A 15,109-nucleotide genomic window follows, 5' to 3' on the forward strand; every position below is an offset into this window, starting at 1 on the left:
AATCTTTGCAACTCTTTCTTATCCTTCCCTTCTCGCTTCTCAGCCAACACCAGCTTCCAGCGCAACGTCAACTCGCATAGCGCTCCAAGTCCAGTAATCTCCTCAGCCATGAGCAACGCGAACGGCCTCATGGTGCAAGCTGCAGCTGTTGGTGTTGATGGCCTCGCTGCGTTCAATGGCGGCACAAGCCCTTCCGGTGGCAGCTGGCCCAGCAATCAGAATGAGGCATTGGATAAGTCATCGTCTTACCATGTCAGTACTGATTCCAGTAGCTCGAACAACTCCACGAACATCGTACTATGGTCTTGTGAAACGCAAAGATCTTGTATGGGTGGGAAAAGTTCTAGTTCTTCGGTCGGTAGCATCGATCGGAGTTTCACAGGTGCAGGTTAACATAATAATAGACGTGTTTATCGCATATAACAAGCCAGACACCATGTTTGCTGCGGTTCTCGTATGCAGCTTCAACGAAGCAACAAAGATACTGCGCAAAGAGGTCGCTGTCTGTCCGATCGCAGCCGCACGTGCCATTGTCCACGGACTGCACGTCGACAGTGGTCTTCTGCTAAGTGAGTCGTGCTGCCATTCCTCTGCCATTTGCACACTAATCTCGAGTTGCAGTCAATGACACAATCTAAGATCAAGACGATGCTTCGGGCCTGGTACGTGGCGGTTTCGTAGCTCTCACCGGCCTGGAGCTGAGCGGCAGTCACACAAGCGATCGCGTTGGGACACTGACCGAGGCGATTATTGGGATCGCGGCTCCGAGTCGCGAGAGTCTGAGGGGATACTGAGATATGACAACTAGAGGAGGAGCCTTGGCATGGGAACGTCGGTGATAGTGCGGTTCAGGAAGTAGACGATGGCTCTAGATGGCGGAGGGCGTGATTGCACTGGTTGCGCAGCTGTCTGTGATGGCAGGATTTCAGGGACGGCATCGTAGTTTTGCTAGTAGGGAAAGAGCCATCACAAAGGATTCCTGGTCGCAATGTAATCGCTTCAAAGCCGCGCAATGGTTCGTTTCATGATCTTGACAATTGTGCGAACGTCGACGAAGCAACCCAAAGATGGGAAAAGCACAGCTCGTGACAGCGCGACGCGACTTGGTCAAAGCGCTAGGCTACGTCATGACGTGAATGAACCGAGAGCAGCGACTTTCCTAGCAACTCTCGAAGAACATGCCCAATCTGCAATAATGTACAGTCCGTCAAAGCGCCGAAAGAAGGACGATGGATCAAGTAAGCCAGTGCGCAAACTAGATTTCTTCTTCGCCAAACAGACTGCAAAAGCTGCAGCTACGACGAATGGTGCGCCGAAGAAAACGGACGAGCCCGTTGCGCCCCAAGTAGTAGATCCATCTAATCTTACGGACGAAGAGTATGCTAGGAAACTACAGGAGGAATGGGACAGGGAAGCTCGAGGGGAACTACAGACCCAAGGACAGCCACCCAAAGAGGAAGAGCTGTCCAGCTCGAATGAGCTCTACAGAGACCCCAGTCCACCCGCTACAACTGGCGTGAACAGTAGCAATACGGAAGAGGGAAATCCTACAACTAAAGCTGAAGCATTCATGCCCATCATCGAATCTGCAGCACCGAAGCCGAAGTCGAACACTCTCTCACTGCAATCGACCGCAACCGAAGAAGACACCATAACCGCGAACATACCCTTCGACCAGAGCCCTCTCGAATTCGACCCCTCTAAGTACATACCAGATCTACAAAAGCATTGGACAGCGGACGGAGGGCGTGCGACATATGCACTATTGACCAGATGCTTCATCTTGGTCAATAGCACAACAAGCCGTATCAAGATCGTAGACACACTTGTCAATCTGCTACGGACAATCATCGAAAGCGATCCTAACAGCTTGCTCCCTGCAGTATGGCTTGCGACGAACTCGATATCACCTCCATACATCGATCTCGAACTCGGTCTCGGTGGGTCAGCAATATCAAAGGCGTTGAAGAAGGTCTGTGGTCTGGACAATGCGGGTCTGAGGACACTCAACAACAAGTACGGCGATGCTGGAGATGTGGCATTCGAGGCGAAGAAGCGTCAGTCCTTCACGCTACGCAAGCCAAAGCCATTGACTATCAAAAGTGTATTTGACTCTCTGGTCAAGATCGCAACCAGCAAGGGCAACGGCAGCGTGGAGGTCAAGCAGAGGATTGTGGAGAGGCTGATACAAGATGCACGGGGTGCAGAAGAAAGCCGATACATCGTCAGAACGCTAGTGCAGCACCTGAGGATCGGCGCAGTCAAAACCACGATGCTCATTGCGCTATCACGCGCATTCCTCCTATCGAAGCCACCGAACGCCGAGTTCGAGACTCGCGATTCAAAAGACCTTGCCAAACTGAAGAAGGAAGACTTGGCCGAGATTTACAGCAGAAACGAGGAGATTGTCAAAGCGAGCTTTGCCCGGAGACCAAACTACAACGACATAATACCAGCATTGCTGGAGATTGGTGTAGGCGATGAGCTCTTGATACGATGTGGCCTGGCTCTACACATACCGCTCAGACCTATGCTGGGCAGCATCACACGCGATCTGGGCGAGATGCTCACGAAGCTACAAGGACGAGACTTCAGCTGCGAGTACAAGTATGATGGCCAAAGAGCACAGGTGCACTGCGATGAGAAGGGCAAAGTTACGATATTCTCACGGCATTTGGAAGTCATGACGGACAAGTATCCGGATCTTGTTGCATTGGTACCGAAGATTAGAGGCGAAGGTGTGTCCAGCTTCATCCTTGAGGGTGAAGTCGTGGCAGTGGACCGCGAATCAGGCGAGTTGAAGACCTTCCAGACACTCGCCAACCGCGCCCGGAAGGACGTCCTAATCGGTGCAGTAACAATCGACGTCTGTCTCTTCGCCTTCGACTTGATGTACCTGAACAGCGAAGAACTCCTCAACCGCCCATTCCGAGAGCGGAGAGACATGCTACGCAGCCTCTTCGTCGAGATCCCGCACAACTTCACCTGGGTCAAAAGCCTCGACGCCACATCCGCCGACACCGAAACCGTATCATCGTTCTTTAAAAGCGCACTCGAACTAAAATGCGAAGGCATAATGGTCAAAGTGCTCGACAATCTCCCCAACCCCGACCTCCTCGAAGAGCTCAACGAAGACGGCACGCCCTCCTTACCACCCACGCCCAAGAAGAAGAAACCCACCAGGCCCAAAGGCAAGATCAAGACAACCACCGCCGAAGACGCCCACATCGACGAGCCCAAGAAACCCGGCCGCCGCAAAGCGCTCCTCAGCACCTACGAGCCGGACAAACGCCTCGACTCGTGGCTGAAGGTGAAAAAAGACTACTCGACAACGTCCGAAACCCTCGATCTGATCCCAATTGGCGCCTTCCACGGCTCCGGGCGCAAAGCCTCCTGGTGGTCGCCCATCCTGCTCGCAATCCGCAACGAGCAAACCGGCACGCTCGACGCGGTGACGAAGTGCATGTCCGGCTTCACCGACGCGTTTTACAAAGCCAACCGCTCGAAATACGACCCGGACGATCCTGAGAACACCAACGTGATAAGGGATGGCAAGCCGCACTACGTCGAGTACAACGGCGGCGCGGGGTGGCCGGCGGTGTGGTTCGAGCCGCAGGAGGTGTGGGAGGTTGCGTTTGCGGATTTGACGCTGAGTCCGACGTACACTGCTGCTATTGGGCTTGTTAATGAGGATCGGGGGCTGAGCACGAGGTTTCCGCGGTTCTTGAGGGTGAGGGAGGATAAGGGGATCGAGGAGGCGACGGAGGCGGAGGAGTTGGCGGTGTTGTACCGGAAGCAGGAGGCGAGGCCGAGGAAGGAGGAAAAGGAGGGGGGTGAGGAGGATGTGGAATAGAGGAGTTGTTGTTGTTGTTGTTGTTGTTGTTAGATGGAGGGTTTGGCTATGTAGGATTGTAGTTGCATGAGCAGCATCTCGACGGGCACGTTGTGGCGCGCTCGCTTTATCACGACGCATTTTTGAGATGCGTACTTGCTCCCCGGGCCCGAGATCAGTTCTTGAGCTTTTTCTGGGCTCAGCAAGTCGGTCAGACTGTACACTGCAACCTTTCTCCCGCGCCACGTTGTCGTCTTGAATTCAAGTTCAGGGAACTGCAGCCGCGGCTGCATGCGTGGCACCAGCGGCTGCGTATACCACTGCGGCGCATTGTGCGTGACGTCCGGCGAGTCATGAGGATTGAAATGACTGCCAAAGTTCTGGCCAAAGTACGTCGCCCACTTGTCCAACTCGGCCGTGATCGCGTCGCAGCGATCCTGGTAATCATCCGCGCGCGAGCGCAGACTGCCAAAGACCAGGACGGTGCTCACGTCCTCCACGCTCTCAACATCCTCCGTCCTCGGACTCGCAACAGGAATCAAGCGCCCCCGAAACGAGAAGTTCCAGCTCAGCCGATCCACAACGCGTTTCTGCATCAGCTCCAAAATCAACTGCGGCATGTCCTCCCGCCATACTGTTTTGCCAAACTCGCCGGGCTGGAACTTCTCCAGCATGCGCGTGCAGAGTGCTTTCTCCCATGCTTTTTTCTTGCCCTTGCCGAGCTGTGAAGCGATGAGCCGCCGGCCCAGGAAGCGCAGAGGTCGGCCCAGGTGCGAAGGCGGAGTCGATGTGGTTAGGGACACGGGGAGGAGCCACGGGTCGCCGGTCGCGGGGTGCGGGCGTGTGTGAAGCGTGGTGAGGAGGGCGGAGGGGAGGAATGCCTGGGTTGCGCGGCATTCGCGGACGGGGGAGGCGAGTGCGTGGGCTGTACGGAGTAAGTAGTTGTGGGCGATGGGTGTGTATGTGTGTGTGTGTGTATGTGTGTGTATGTGTGTGGGGGGGGCGGGTTACCGAATGGGGTTTCCCACAGCTGGCGCTGGAAGGGTGTGAAGTCTGCGAACTTTGGCTTCTCTTTCTTCTGCTCATACCGAGACCGCTTCCCGAGCACTACAGGGTCGAGCAGTGGCGGGAGTGGGAGCTCCTTCTTCCCATCCTGCCTGGTGCGGAATGTTCGGTGACCATCCTGCTGGGTAGGCCCCAGTTCGCTGCCCGTCAGGGGCGTGGTATGCTTGACGCTGCTCTGGCGCTGAGCGGTCGAGATAGCTCTAGCTTGGCTCGAACATGATCCCAGGCGTCGCGTCCATTGGCCTGGCATCAGTAGGGAAACGCGGGGTGCGGGAGTGTCGTGTGGAAGTTTGGTAGCTCCGACGGTTTGGACGCGACCCTCGGGACCTCGGGACCTAGTCGCTTGGCGGCATGGTCGCTTGGCGGCATGTGGAGCTACAGCATCGCGGTCCATGAGAGCTTCCCCAGACACACCATGGCAACTTTATTACGGAGAGCCGCACGGCCGACTACCTTCACGGAGATATGTAGGAACGGCACGCGCCCGATCTCGACCCACATCGGTTTCTCCACGAGCTATGCGCCGCAACAGCAACAGCAACAGCAACAGCATGCGCCGCGAGCAGCTGCACTCCCAATACCATATGTGACCGAGACAGTTGTATGTTCACCGGAGACGCGCCCAACTACTTCGACTGACTGTGCAGGGTGGAGGGTGGAAAACCTCTGACATCTTCTCGCGCCTCCTGCAAGAACGCATCATCTGCCTCAACGGCGAAGTCGAAGAATCCATGTCCGCCATGATCGTCGCGCAACTCCTCTTCCTCGAAGCCGACAACGCCGAGAAGCCCATCTCGCTCTACATCAACTCGCCCGGCGGCAGCGTAAGCGCCGGCCTCGCCATCTACGACACAATGAACTACATCCGCTGCCCGGTGAGCACGATATGCATGGGCCAGGCTGCGTCGATGGGCTCGCTGCTGCTGTGTGGTGGCAAGGCGGGCCAGAGGTATATTCTGCCACATGCAAGAGTCATGATTCATCAGCCAAGTGGAGGGTATTCGGGGAAGGCGAGCGATATTGCTGATCACGCAAAGGAGATTCTGCGGGTGAGGGAGAGGTTGAACAAGATCTATCAGACTCACTTGACAAAGAAGAGGAGCCTGGAAGAGATTGAGAAGTTTATGGTCGGTGATTACTTTATGGATGCACAAGAGGCCGTAGACTTTGGGATTGTGGATAAGATTCTGGAGAGAAGGGGGGATGTAGAAAAGGACTAGGAGTGGTGAGCTACACCAAGCAGAGGAGAGTATGGCATGCTGTCGTCAACGGTACAGTATCGACCAGAGCAATCTACGCGAACATGACCAGATAGTACTGGGCTCAGCCGTGCATGTGTCTGTCGCGTCATTATCTGGACTAGGCTAACGAGAGGGTTGTCAAGATGAGTAGCCTACTGTAGACTATGTTCGCTGACCCTTTGGTTCCAGGTGGCTCTCATTCACCACGAAGATCACCCCGGGGGGCGACTGTAATTGCAGAATCGACATACCGTACGGCATCCTCGAGCACACAATCCCATCGAACGACAAAGGAGGACAGGGTGCACTGACGCTGACTCTGAAGTCTCCACCAAATATCTACCGGATCGAGTCAATTGATAGCCGGCATCTTTACACTGGTGCAGAATCAACCGCAATCCCGCAAACACCGAACTTGAATGCGCTGTCTATGGATGCCACCCGGTCGTCTCAACGAAACCGTCTATGACATCGACTTTGCACACTGCAGCGCCACTACGACAAGAGTCCTGCACTATGTATGGTGTGTAAGGCACAGTTTCCGAACATTCAGACTATGCGCTACGCTTGGAACCTTATCAGGCATTTCGCTGTCTCAGGCATGGTAGTAGGCAGAACGTGAGCCAAGTGACCGTGCAGTCTAGCCAAATACAGCATTCGATATCGGTCTGATCTGCTATCGTAATGCACCACTATCGTGGAAGAATAGTCCTCAAGATGCCTCGCATAGCCACTGCGTAATAGCGTTAGATGCGCCTCCAACCAACACGACGTGTTGCCCAACGCAGTGGTCCAGGCAGCCCAGAGAGAAAAGCGGCGATAAAACGTGATGCATATCTCGTACTAACAATGTCCAAATGCTACCAGTTCCCGGTAACAATGCAAAATGCCGTTCCATCGCATACCACTTTTCCGCCCAGACATCGTCTCAAGCGCAACACTATCCCGCTTGCTTGTATCGACTCCTTAACTCATCGATCTCTCGTTGGAATTTCTCCATATCGTCAAGGATGTTGTTCGAGTCTTTCCTCCCCTCTACTGTACCCGCACCTGCCAACATATCCTCAGCCTCTTCCCTCGGCGAATACAGGGCGTATTCGTTGCCTGTCTTCTCTTCTGTCGGCGCGTAGTCCTGCCGCAGAGAATGCTCGCTCGCGCCACTAGTCCTCCTGTTGTTATCCAAGCTGGTGCGCCGCAGATCGGCACTCGTACGTCTGTGCTCTGTACTGGTTCGCCGGCTTTCTGTAGGTGACGATGAAGGTATGAATGGTCGTTGCTGGTCGAGACTTGAACGGCCGGATCCTGGTCTTCGTCGGGGCGGAGGAGGAGGTGGAGGCATGCCGCCGCCTGTGCTTTCGCTGGATGCGATGTGGCTGTTGCGTTTTGATGCTATCGACGCTGCGCGTGATATGGGCAACTCGAATTCGCCTTCTAGTGTACTTCTTCTGGAGGACGGACCTTTTGATGAGCCCGTAGTCCGCACTGAAGTCGATCGTTGGGGTAGCTCGGTGGATGATGAATCGGCGCTCGACAAGCCGATGTCTGACAGCCGTGCGCCATGTCTGGAAGGCGGGGGAGGTGGTGGTGACTTCAAACTCGCTGTTGTGGTTGCATTACTTGCAACTTCGCCAGATGTAGGAATTACACCAGAAGCTGGCACTTCGAGGGAGTGCTGCGAAGACAGTGTCAAGGAGGAACTGCTTCTTGATCGGATTTCTGTCGAGGAGTGTCGTAGCTGGCTCTGTCTGCGAGCTAGAGGGACTGGAGGAGGTGCTCTTTTCTGTTGAAGAGAGTTCGATCGACTTAACGACTCGTCCAGCTTCTCAGTCATTGGCGATGTGTTGTTTCGTGTCTTTTCTGGATTATCAATGTGTGGTGGTGGTGACACTACGGGAGCCGGCGGGAGTGGCTTGTTCGTGTCTGATGTGTTTCGTGGTCTGGTCACAGGAGACGGAGCGGCCTCGGTCGCTGCAAAGCTGTCAAACGGTACTGTCTGCGGCTGTCGCGGCGACACAAGCTTGCCGTGACGGTGTGCTGGCGCCGGCGGTGGCTTCCTCTTCGATCTTGTCCTCTCCGGTGTCAGACCAGCAACCTCGTCTTCGTCTGAACGCGCCATCTCGTATGAAGTCCTTGGGGACTCGACGGATGCTTCGTGCGCAGGTTCAAGTAAAGACTGCCGGGATGTTGATGACGCGTCTGTGCTGCTACCACTCTCGACTATAGCTGCACTTGCAGTGCTCGGTGCGGTAGGAGGCTGCGAGGCTTGCGTGGTTTGTCGTGGATACGGCTTACCTGTCATGAGCATGTTCTTGAAGCTCTCCACATCGAGAGAAGCTCTGTTGTTGCCTTGGGCCGCTCCTTCCGCAGATGCCCGGTCCTCCCCACCTGCCCTCTGCGGCTCCATGGACGCGAGTGTCTTTGCAAATGGATTCGCCGGGACCACAGATGGAGATATAGCTGAATAGCTCATCCCAGAGGCAGTGTTCGAGATTGCTATGCTATCTGGTGCCGCCACACCATAGCTTCTTCCTGGTTCACGCGTGTATGCACCAGGAGAGCTATTCGAGTAAGCAGCAGAGGATGCAGGGGGTGGTGAACCTGCATGCTGGGCCGGGGCTTGTTGTGGTGCAAAAGACGTGTGTGGAGAGTCATCTGGACTGGAGATGTCCGGTTGCGGTGGGATGGAGATGGCGGTGGATTCTATGCGAACATGCTTCTTTGTCCTAGACGGCGGGGAGACGGTGTGGGCAGGCACTGTGTAACCATTACTCTACTACTACCAGGGCAATCTGAAACGCAACGCAGCGGCATACCATCATCATGCTGGGTGCCAGCCTCAGGCCTGCTTGTCTTAGGGGTGATGAAGGAAGTCTGCGGGACAGGCGAGGACGGTGCTTGGTTGGGGGCGAGGGATGCGCGGAAGGGGTTCCCAGAAGACATGGTGCAGTTATGGACAATGCATTGCTCTATGTACAGGGAGGAGCTCGTGAGGAGCGGTGTGTGTAGTGCTGAACCTTAACGGTGCTGCAGCTGCTGATGCTCGGACGGCCTGGACGATCATCCGCCGACGTGCTTTGGCGCAGATCTGGAGGGACAGCGAAGACAACCCCACCATGTTACAGCGCATCTTGATTTGTGCACCCCCAACATCACACAGTGCCTGGCAAGTAACGTTGCTTGCGGCAGATACATATCCTGAATGGGCTTTGCTGTCCTTGAATCCAATTTGCGACCAAGAGTGCCTCCAGACGCGCAAATCGAATGCTGCATCACCGTCGTAAGCCTCGCACAACAATTCGGCTCACGGCTCACCCCTGTCCCGAGTCGTTCCTCAGTCCATGTACACACGCCATCCAGCTTCACTCCCAAAGTACCTGCGCGCAAGCTTCCCACCACTCTCTGTTGGCTGGCTGAAAGCAGTGAGGTGCTTCTCGACGGTCAAGCCGTACATAAAGTCACTTCTTGTTGAGTCCAGTAACCTCCGCGCAAGCCCCCGCTTTCTGAACTGATTTGACACCCAGATCCTTGAGATGCCGAGGAAGACTCTTTCTGCTGTTGCACTAACGGAGATGGACGAACTCTGGGATTCAGCGAGGTTCTGTGTTGGTTGCTCAGACGCCTTCTCTTGCCCCAGAACGGTGTAGGCTTCCTCTATTCTCTCCGCCAGACACGCTGCTACGCATTTCTGGCCCCGGATGTAAAGGTAGACCTTGAATCTGTCGTACTTCTCAGGTGTCGACACATCGCCTTCTGATGTTTCTGAGCTTGCAGACAGTGTAGTCTGACTCCAGAGCTCCTTGTCTGTTATAGGCACCGCTGCAAGTTCCGTATTGACGACTCTCAGCACGTCGCTCGCCTTGTTACGCAGCGCAAGAGCATCTCTTCGCCCAACAACAGCTATGAAGCTCGCTTCGCCTCCGCTCCAGATCTGCTTCTGCCGCAAGCGCTCGACCATGGCTTTCGTGCAGTCAACACCACCGAAGTTCATTGCGTGAAACTTCTTGTGCAAGGCCACATCTTCGGCGTTCGATGGTATGTACTCCATCCCACAGGTCTTGCAGGCCTTGCGGTGCTGCCCTACTAGATCCAGCTGCATCTGCACCATGCGCTTCTTCTTCGGTGGCAGTGGTTTCGGTGGGCTTTGCGTATCGTGACTACGTTCGGGCAGGACTTCGAGCGCAGAAACGCTGTGCTTGAGCTTTCTCTTGAACAGAGAGAAGACAGGTCGTCTCTTTAGGTCTGGTGGAGGGGAGCTCTCCAGCGCTGGTGACGATGGAGGGGATGATCGTGTCGGTGCATCTGAGAAAGATGGCAGCGAGGGTTGTGGACTGGAGCTAAGGGACGCAGAGTTTATGCGTGTAGGCGACGAAATTCCTACCGGCGATTTTGGAACAGGTGTGGTTGAGGGTGTAGGTTCGGTTTCGGTATCTGCGACGCGTCTGCGCTTAGTGGGTGGCTCTTCATTATAGAACGGCCGTTTTGTTTGTCGCGAGTAAGTCCTCACGACTTTTCTTGCAGACTGTTAGCTGGGCCGCGGTCGCAAGAATAAACTACACATACTTTGTAGAGGAGGGGAACATTGGTGCGTCGTTCAGAGCAATGTTAGAGATGTTGCTGTGCACGCGATGCGCGTGGTGACCGCGTCGCGCTAAAATCAGGGTTCCCCTCTACCACCTTGCACCTCGACCTCAGACGTCATGCACGCTACAAACATCACTCTCGAACCCGAGAATGAAACTCGTACAACAGCCTGTCTCAATGCCATTCTCGACTTCCACGTTTGTGTTGGGTGGATCCAACCACAATCGAGCAAGCCGCCACGCCACGCCACGCCACGCAAATGCGGAAGGTCGCTGAGAGCGCCCCATAAGTGCTTACTGCAATACTACTATTGACTCCACAGACAATACGACACAACATAGGAATGACTCAAGGACTACCTTCATCGTATATAAGCTGTCGTGATCAGGACGCTGTTGCCTTCCTAACGGCCAACTGAAATTTGCGGGTCTCCGTCACAAGCCTTCTGCTGCAACGTTATCGTCGTTCGGCCTTCACAAACGATCTAGCAGCGTTTCCGTTTGGCAAACAACGTCGCAATCAAGAAGAGTGAGAACCGAGCTTCTGCATACACCAGCCTAAGCATCAACCTCGATCCTCATCCACAATGGCCGCACAACCCACACCAGCCCACCCAGCAGCAATGGAAGCGCAAGTCGCAGCCCAAGCCAACTCAGCCGTCTCAACAGCAACCACATCCGACCCACCAATCCCCAAACCCATCTTCACCACCTCTCGCCTCATCGTCAGGCAACTACATCCTCAGGACGCCCCCTCAATGTCCCACCACGCCAACAACCCCAAAATCACCGAGTTCATGTCTCTCGGCTTCCCTTCGCCCTACACCCTAGAAGCTGCCAATGGCTGGATCAATATGAACCTGACGCCACCCATCTACAACTGGGGCATCAGCCTGCGCACCTCGCCCTCCACCATAATCGGCGGGTGCGGTCTCAAGCCGGGCGTCGACGTGCAGACCCACGCCGCAGAAGTAGGATACTGGATCGGCGAGGAGTTCTGGGGACGGGGACTGGTGACGGAGATGCTTGCGGGGTTGACGCGGTGGGTGTTTGAGGCGGAGGAGAGTTTGCTTGCGGGGAAGGAGGGTGGGAAGAGGTGGACGAGGTTGTGGGGAGGGGTTTTTGAGGGGAATAAGGGGAGTATTCGGTGTTTTGAGAAGTGTGGGTATAAGCAAGAGGGTGTGTTGAGGGGGGCGGTGGAGAAGAATGGGGGGGCTAGTGATTTGGTTGTTTTTGGGTTAGTGAAGGGGGAGTGGGAGGAGAAAGAGAAGGCTTGAGGAGCTGTCGTTGTGTCCATTGAATGAGCCAAAAACTCGGCCTTGTGCAAATGGTGTACTCTTTCCATTCGTGCGATCAAGTTGTCTGTACCTCTGGACCACTCTAATCTATGTCTCCTTCGCAGGCGCCGTGCGCTCGCCTTCTGGCAGGATACTCCAGTTCGGACTCTGCTCGGCCTTCAACCACTTGAAATCATCAATCTGATCCCACCGATTCTCCACCTTTCTCACCTCATCCGTAACCAGCTCTTCCGGCAACGGCGCAAACCGCACGCCCTCGCAGTCCTCGATGATCGGTCGGCTTGCACAGTGCAAGTACACGTCTACATTCTTCGCGCCGTGCATGCGGAACTGGCGAGTTGTGACGTAAAGTTTTGTGTTGGCGATGTCGGTGATGTGCGTCGCGCCTGCTACGGATCCTGTGACGATGGTGCTGGAGATTATGTTCTTGAGATACAGCGCTGAGAAGGGGGATACGGACGTTGGAGCGCTTAAATCGACAACACAGCTTATCAGATTTGTGACTGTGCCGGAACTTGTTGCGTGTGAAGCGGACGCAGGAGCGATGATGTCGATGGCGTTGTGGTTGTTTATGTTGATGCTTGTTGCGGCAGAGAACGAGGGGCGTCGGACGCCGCCGTTTGTGTCATCGATGCCATCGCTTACGATAGCTGTCCCGTTCTGCAGACTCAGGGCTGCTTCCTGCTCTTTTCGCTTGCCGGGGGATAGCCTGTCGAGCGGTGTCGGCGCGAAGGAAGGGTCTGCGTTCGATGTGTCTGAGGTAATGATTGGGGCACGGAGGCGTTGCGATGCTGCGAGTTCGGCGGCATCTGAGATGGAGATTGCGGGGGCGTTCTTGCGGGTTTTGAAGGCGAACTTCTTAGGTGGGTTGAAGTTCTGGCGGATGTTTTGGAGTTTTTCGGAGAGAGCCTTGATTGCCTGAGGGTTTTAATTGAAAGGCCTTTGAGTATGGCGTAGCAGAAATACCTCGCTATATGTTCGTTGATCATATGCTGGAATGTAACTTGAAGCGTCCTTGACTTCGTGGGATAGACGGTCTATCCCTGCTAGGCAGTGGTCTACAGCGTCGTTGCGTTCGCCTCCACCAGTCGCTATGCTGTTCAGACGTTCCATCTGCTCCTGGAGTGCTGGAAGAGTCAGTCGGAAGCCTGTCATTGAGAGCCGCGCAAACTACCTGTAACTTCATGCCGAAAGTATTGAAAGAACCGGTCTTTCGAGTCGACCTCGGTCTGTGTCTGTGAGGCTGCCTGCATTATGATGTTTGGAGTGATCAGGACGAGAGGTCAATTCAGGTTGGCATCAACGTTGTATCGGTAGCAAGGCGAGTCAGTGTTACAGTCTTCAAGTCGCAAAGCGCGTGGTCGCGCGACATATATCGGATGTCGACCAGGGTGGTGGGGCTACATCTGGGCGAGGAAAGCACGACCAGCGCGTCGAAGCTCGACGAGAAGATCGAGTACATCATCATGCAGAACGCCATGGCAATAATCGTCCTCAAACGATCCGTTTCAGGTAAGAGGGTAGTGAAAGAGCTCACGCGCCAGGCACCGTTTTACAGTAGCTGATTGACGGTTGATGTAAAGGGTGACGGCTCACTTGGAGAGGTGCTACCCCGCAGTGCGTCACGTCACCGGGATCTCGACGCGTTCCTGACATGCGAGTGCACGTGCGTAATTCGCATTTGTGTCAAGGGCAATGTGCTTGCATCGTGATTTCGAACTCGAAAAAGAGTACAAGCTCTTGATCTACGCATTCAACCTTCTTGGACTCATCGTTCTCAACTACTGGCTGTCCGCTATAGTGCATATCGAAATCTCGGCCAATCAATTGCCCGCGTTTACTCAGCTAAAAGATCTTTGATTGAGGACTGTCTGACAAGTACAAGTCCACACCAGCAGCGGCAATGCTTTACCTGCTCTAACGTTCAGACCGCGCAAGTAGCCATGGGACTTGAGTTCAGATGAAAAGCACGGTAGGCACACCGCGTGATATACTTCAAACTGTCCATCGTGCAATGTTCAAGTCATTGCGTTGTCAACTCAACAAGCTACACAACGTGCGCGATCTTGCCTTCCCACGAGTATACTCGTTCGGATGACAACTAGAGAGCTTAACTACTTACGTGCGCCAATGGCAATTAAAGATTTGCTTTGCGGTTTCGATTTTGATGGATCACGGGCAATCCGTGCTGCGAACCTGATAATTGTTTGCCATTTTCGAGCTTGTAGGAACAAATGGTATGTACAAGTGGTGCGAAGTGTCCGATTCCTGAGACTCGATGTCTACTTCTGTTGTGAACTCCAAGGAAACTGCATGTTGCGTCTAGGCCTGCGCTGCCTTTACATCGATTCCGTACTTGTCCATAAGCCTCTGTCGCCTCCTCTCCTCGTATCCGGGACCGTAGATACCTAGAAGCGTCAGTGGAAACCAGCATGAGTAGAGCACTTTCCAGCTTACCGCGACCCTCGCCTAACTGCTCGAGAGTTTCCGACAATGGTCGTCGACGAAGCTTTCTCATGGCCTCCCTTCGCTCAATCTCCTCCTCGTCGACCTCGCCAGATGTTGTACCGCGCAGACCGGCGGTGTATCTGAAAGCTGCCATGCCGGTTCCAAACACGGCACCGGCACCGAGCATGAACGGCAGGCTTCGCTCTGCACCCTGTTAGTCCTGTCCGCACTGCGAACTTATGCGCACATACTGAAGACTCCAGCAGTTGCACCAGCGGCAAAGCCAGCATAAAACTCGTTGTAGCAGTCGTCCTTCTGTTGCAGGTTGGCGGTCGCGTCGAGTGTGAATTGATATGCGCCTCCAGCACCGGCTATCACTCAATTAGCTTCACGAAGCTCCAAAAACTGCCAATTGAGTGGTTGCGCACCGAAAAGAGCAATTATGCCTCCCGACCGTGTGAGGATACCCATGGCTCCAACATTCTGCTTGCGGAGTGTGTTCTGCACACCGGCGAGGACGGCACCAACGAGGGTGGTCTGAAGCACCGCATTGCCTGTGTTGTGGAGGGCGTCCCGAGGATGGTATGTTGGCTGTTCGTCGGCCATGGCGGGCGGAATGGCTGTGGGTATCTCGTCTTGGGAGCT

The 15,109-nt window shown here is 54.7% G+C and overlaps 9 protein-coding genes across 9 annotated transcripts; 4 read left to right on the top strand and 5 right to left on the bottom strand.

The window, feature by feature from the left end:
• Positions 1-108: 108 nt before the first annotated feature.
• On the top strand, positions 109-638 carry BU25DRAFT_456501 (uncharacterized protein; the record flags this gene model as incomplete). Its single annotated transcript, XM_033710035.1, has 3 exons — positions 109-256; positions 405-569; positions 622-638. The coding sequence occupies 3 exons, from the start codon at positions 109-111 to the stop codon at positions 636-638; spliced, it is 330 nt and encodes a 109-aa protein (XP_033564286.1).
• A 530-nt stretch (positions 639-1,168) lies between these two features.
• Positions 1,169-3,942, top strand: BU25DRAFT_408694 (ATP-dependent DNA ligase). Its single transcript, XM_033705873.1, has one exon. The coding sequence runs from the start codon at positions 1,196-1,198 to the stop codon at positions 3,851-3,853; it is 2,658 nt and encodes an 885-aa protein (XP_033564287.1). The 5' UTR covers positions 1,169-1,195; the 3' UTR covers positions 3,854-3,942.
• Positions 3,868-5,164, bottom strand: BU25DRAFT_265552 (uncharacterized protein). Its single transcript, XM_033701775.1, has 2 exons — positions 4,844-5,164; positions 3,868-4,757 (listed from the first exon to the last, which is right to left on the bottom strand). Exons 1-2 carry the CDS (start codon positions 5,145-5,147, stop codon positions 3,883-3,885), a joined length of 1,179 nt encoding a protein of 392 aa, XP_033564288.1. The 5' UTR covers positions 5,148-5,164; the 3' UTR covers positions 3,868-3,882.
• Positions 5,165-5,312: 148 nt separating this feature from the next.
• On the top strand, positions 5,313-6,603 carry BU25DRAFT_363348 (ATP-dependent Clp protease proteolytic subunit 1; the record flags this gene model as incomplete). The annotated part of the gene is made up of 2 exons (XM_033703758.1): positions 5,313-5,498; positions 5,545-6,603. The coding sequence occupies 2 exons, from the start codon at positions 5,313-5,315 to the stop codon at positions 6,115-6,117; spliced, it is 759 nt and encodes a 252-aa protein (XP_033564289.1). The 3' UTR covers positions 6,118-6,603.
• A 475-nt stretch (positions 6,604-7,078) lies between these two features.
• On the bottom strand, positions 7,079-9,078 carry BU25DRAFT_336012 (uncharacterized protein; the record flags this gene model as incomplete). Its single annotated transcript, XM_033702609.1, has 2 exons — positions 7,079-8,892; positions 8,952-9,078. 2 exons carry the CDS (start codon positions 9,076-9,078, stop codon positions 7,079-7,081), a joined length of 1,941 nt encoding a protein of 646 aa, XP_033564290.1.
• A 391-nt stretch (positions 9,079-9,469) lies between these two features.
• Positions 9,470-10,718, bottom strand: BU25DRAFT_456506 (uncharacterized protein; the record flags this gene model as incomplete). Its single annotated transcript, XM_033710036.1, has 2 exons — positions 9,470-10,649; positions 10,699-10,718. The coding sequence occupies 2 exons, from the start codon at positions 10,716-10,718 to the stop codon at positions 9,470-9,472; spliced, it is 1,200 nt and encodes a 399-aa protein (XP_033564291.1).
• Positions 10,719-10,842: 124 nt separating this feature from the next.
• Positions 10,843-12,096, top strand: BU25DRAFT_408697 (acyl-CoA N-acyltransferase). Its single transcript, XM_033705874.1, has one exon. The coding sequence runs from the start codon at positions 11,306-11,308 to the stop codon at positions 11,993-11,995; it is 690 nt and encodes a 229-aa protein (XP_033564292.1). The 5' UTR covers positions 10,843-11,305; the 3' UTR covers positions 11,996-12,096.
• BU25DRAFT_408698 (tubulin-specific chaperone-like protein c) lies at positions 12,037-13,526 on the bottom strand. The gene is made up of 3 exons (XM_033705875.1): positions 13,191-13,526; positions 12,983-13,143; positions 12,037-12,934 (listed from the first exon to the last, which is right to left on the bottom strand). The coding sequence occupies exons 1-3, from the start codon at positions 13,267-13,269 to the stop codon at positions 12,104-12,106; spliced, it is 1,071 nt and encodes a 356-aa protein (XP_033564293.1). The 5' UTR covers positions 13,270-13,526; the 3' UTR covers positions 12,037-12,103.
• A 684-nt stretch (positions 13,527-14,210) lies between these two features.
• Positions 14,211-15,086, bottom strand: BU25DRAFT_408699 (uncharacterized protein). The gene is made up of 4 exons (XM_033705876.1): positions 14,893-15,086; positions 14,716-14,835; positions 14,474-14,668; positions 14,211-14,424 (listed from the first exon to the last, which is right to left on the bottom strand). The coding sequence occupies exons 1-4, from the start codon at positions 15,068-15,070 to the stop codon at positions 14,339-14,341; spliced, it is 579 nt and encodes a 192-aa protein (XP_033564294.1). The 5' UTR covers positions 15,071-15,086; the 3' UTR covers positions 14,211-14,338.
• Positions 15,087-15,109: the final 23 nt, after the last annotated feature.

This window comes from Macroventuria anomochaeta (assembly GCF_010093625.1).
Source record: "Macroventuria anomochaeta strain CBS 525.71 unplaced genomic scaffold BU25scaffold_8, whole genome shotgun sequence".
Taxonomy (NCBI): Eukaryota; Fungi; Ascomycota; class Dothideomycetes; order Pleosporales; family Didymellaceae; genus Macroventuria; species Macroventuria anomochaeta.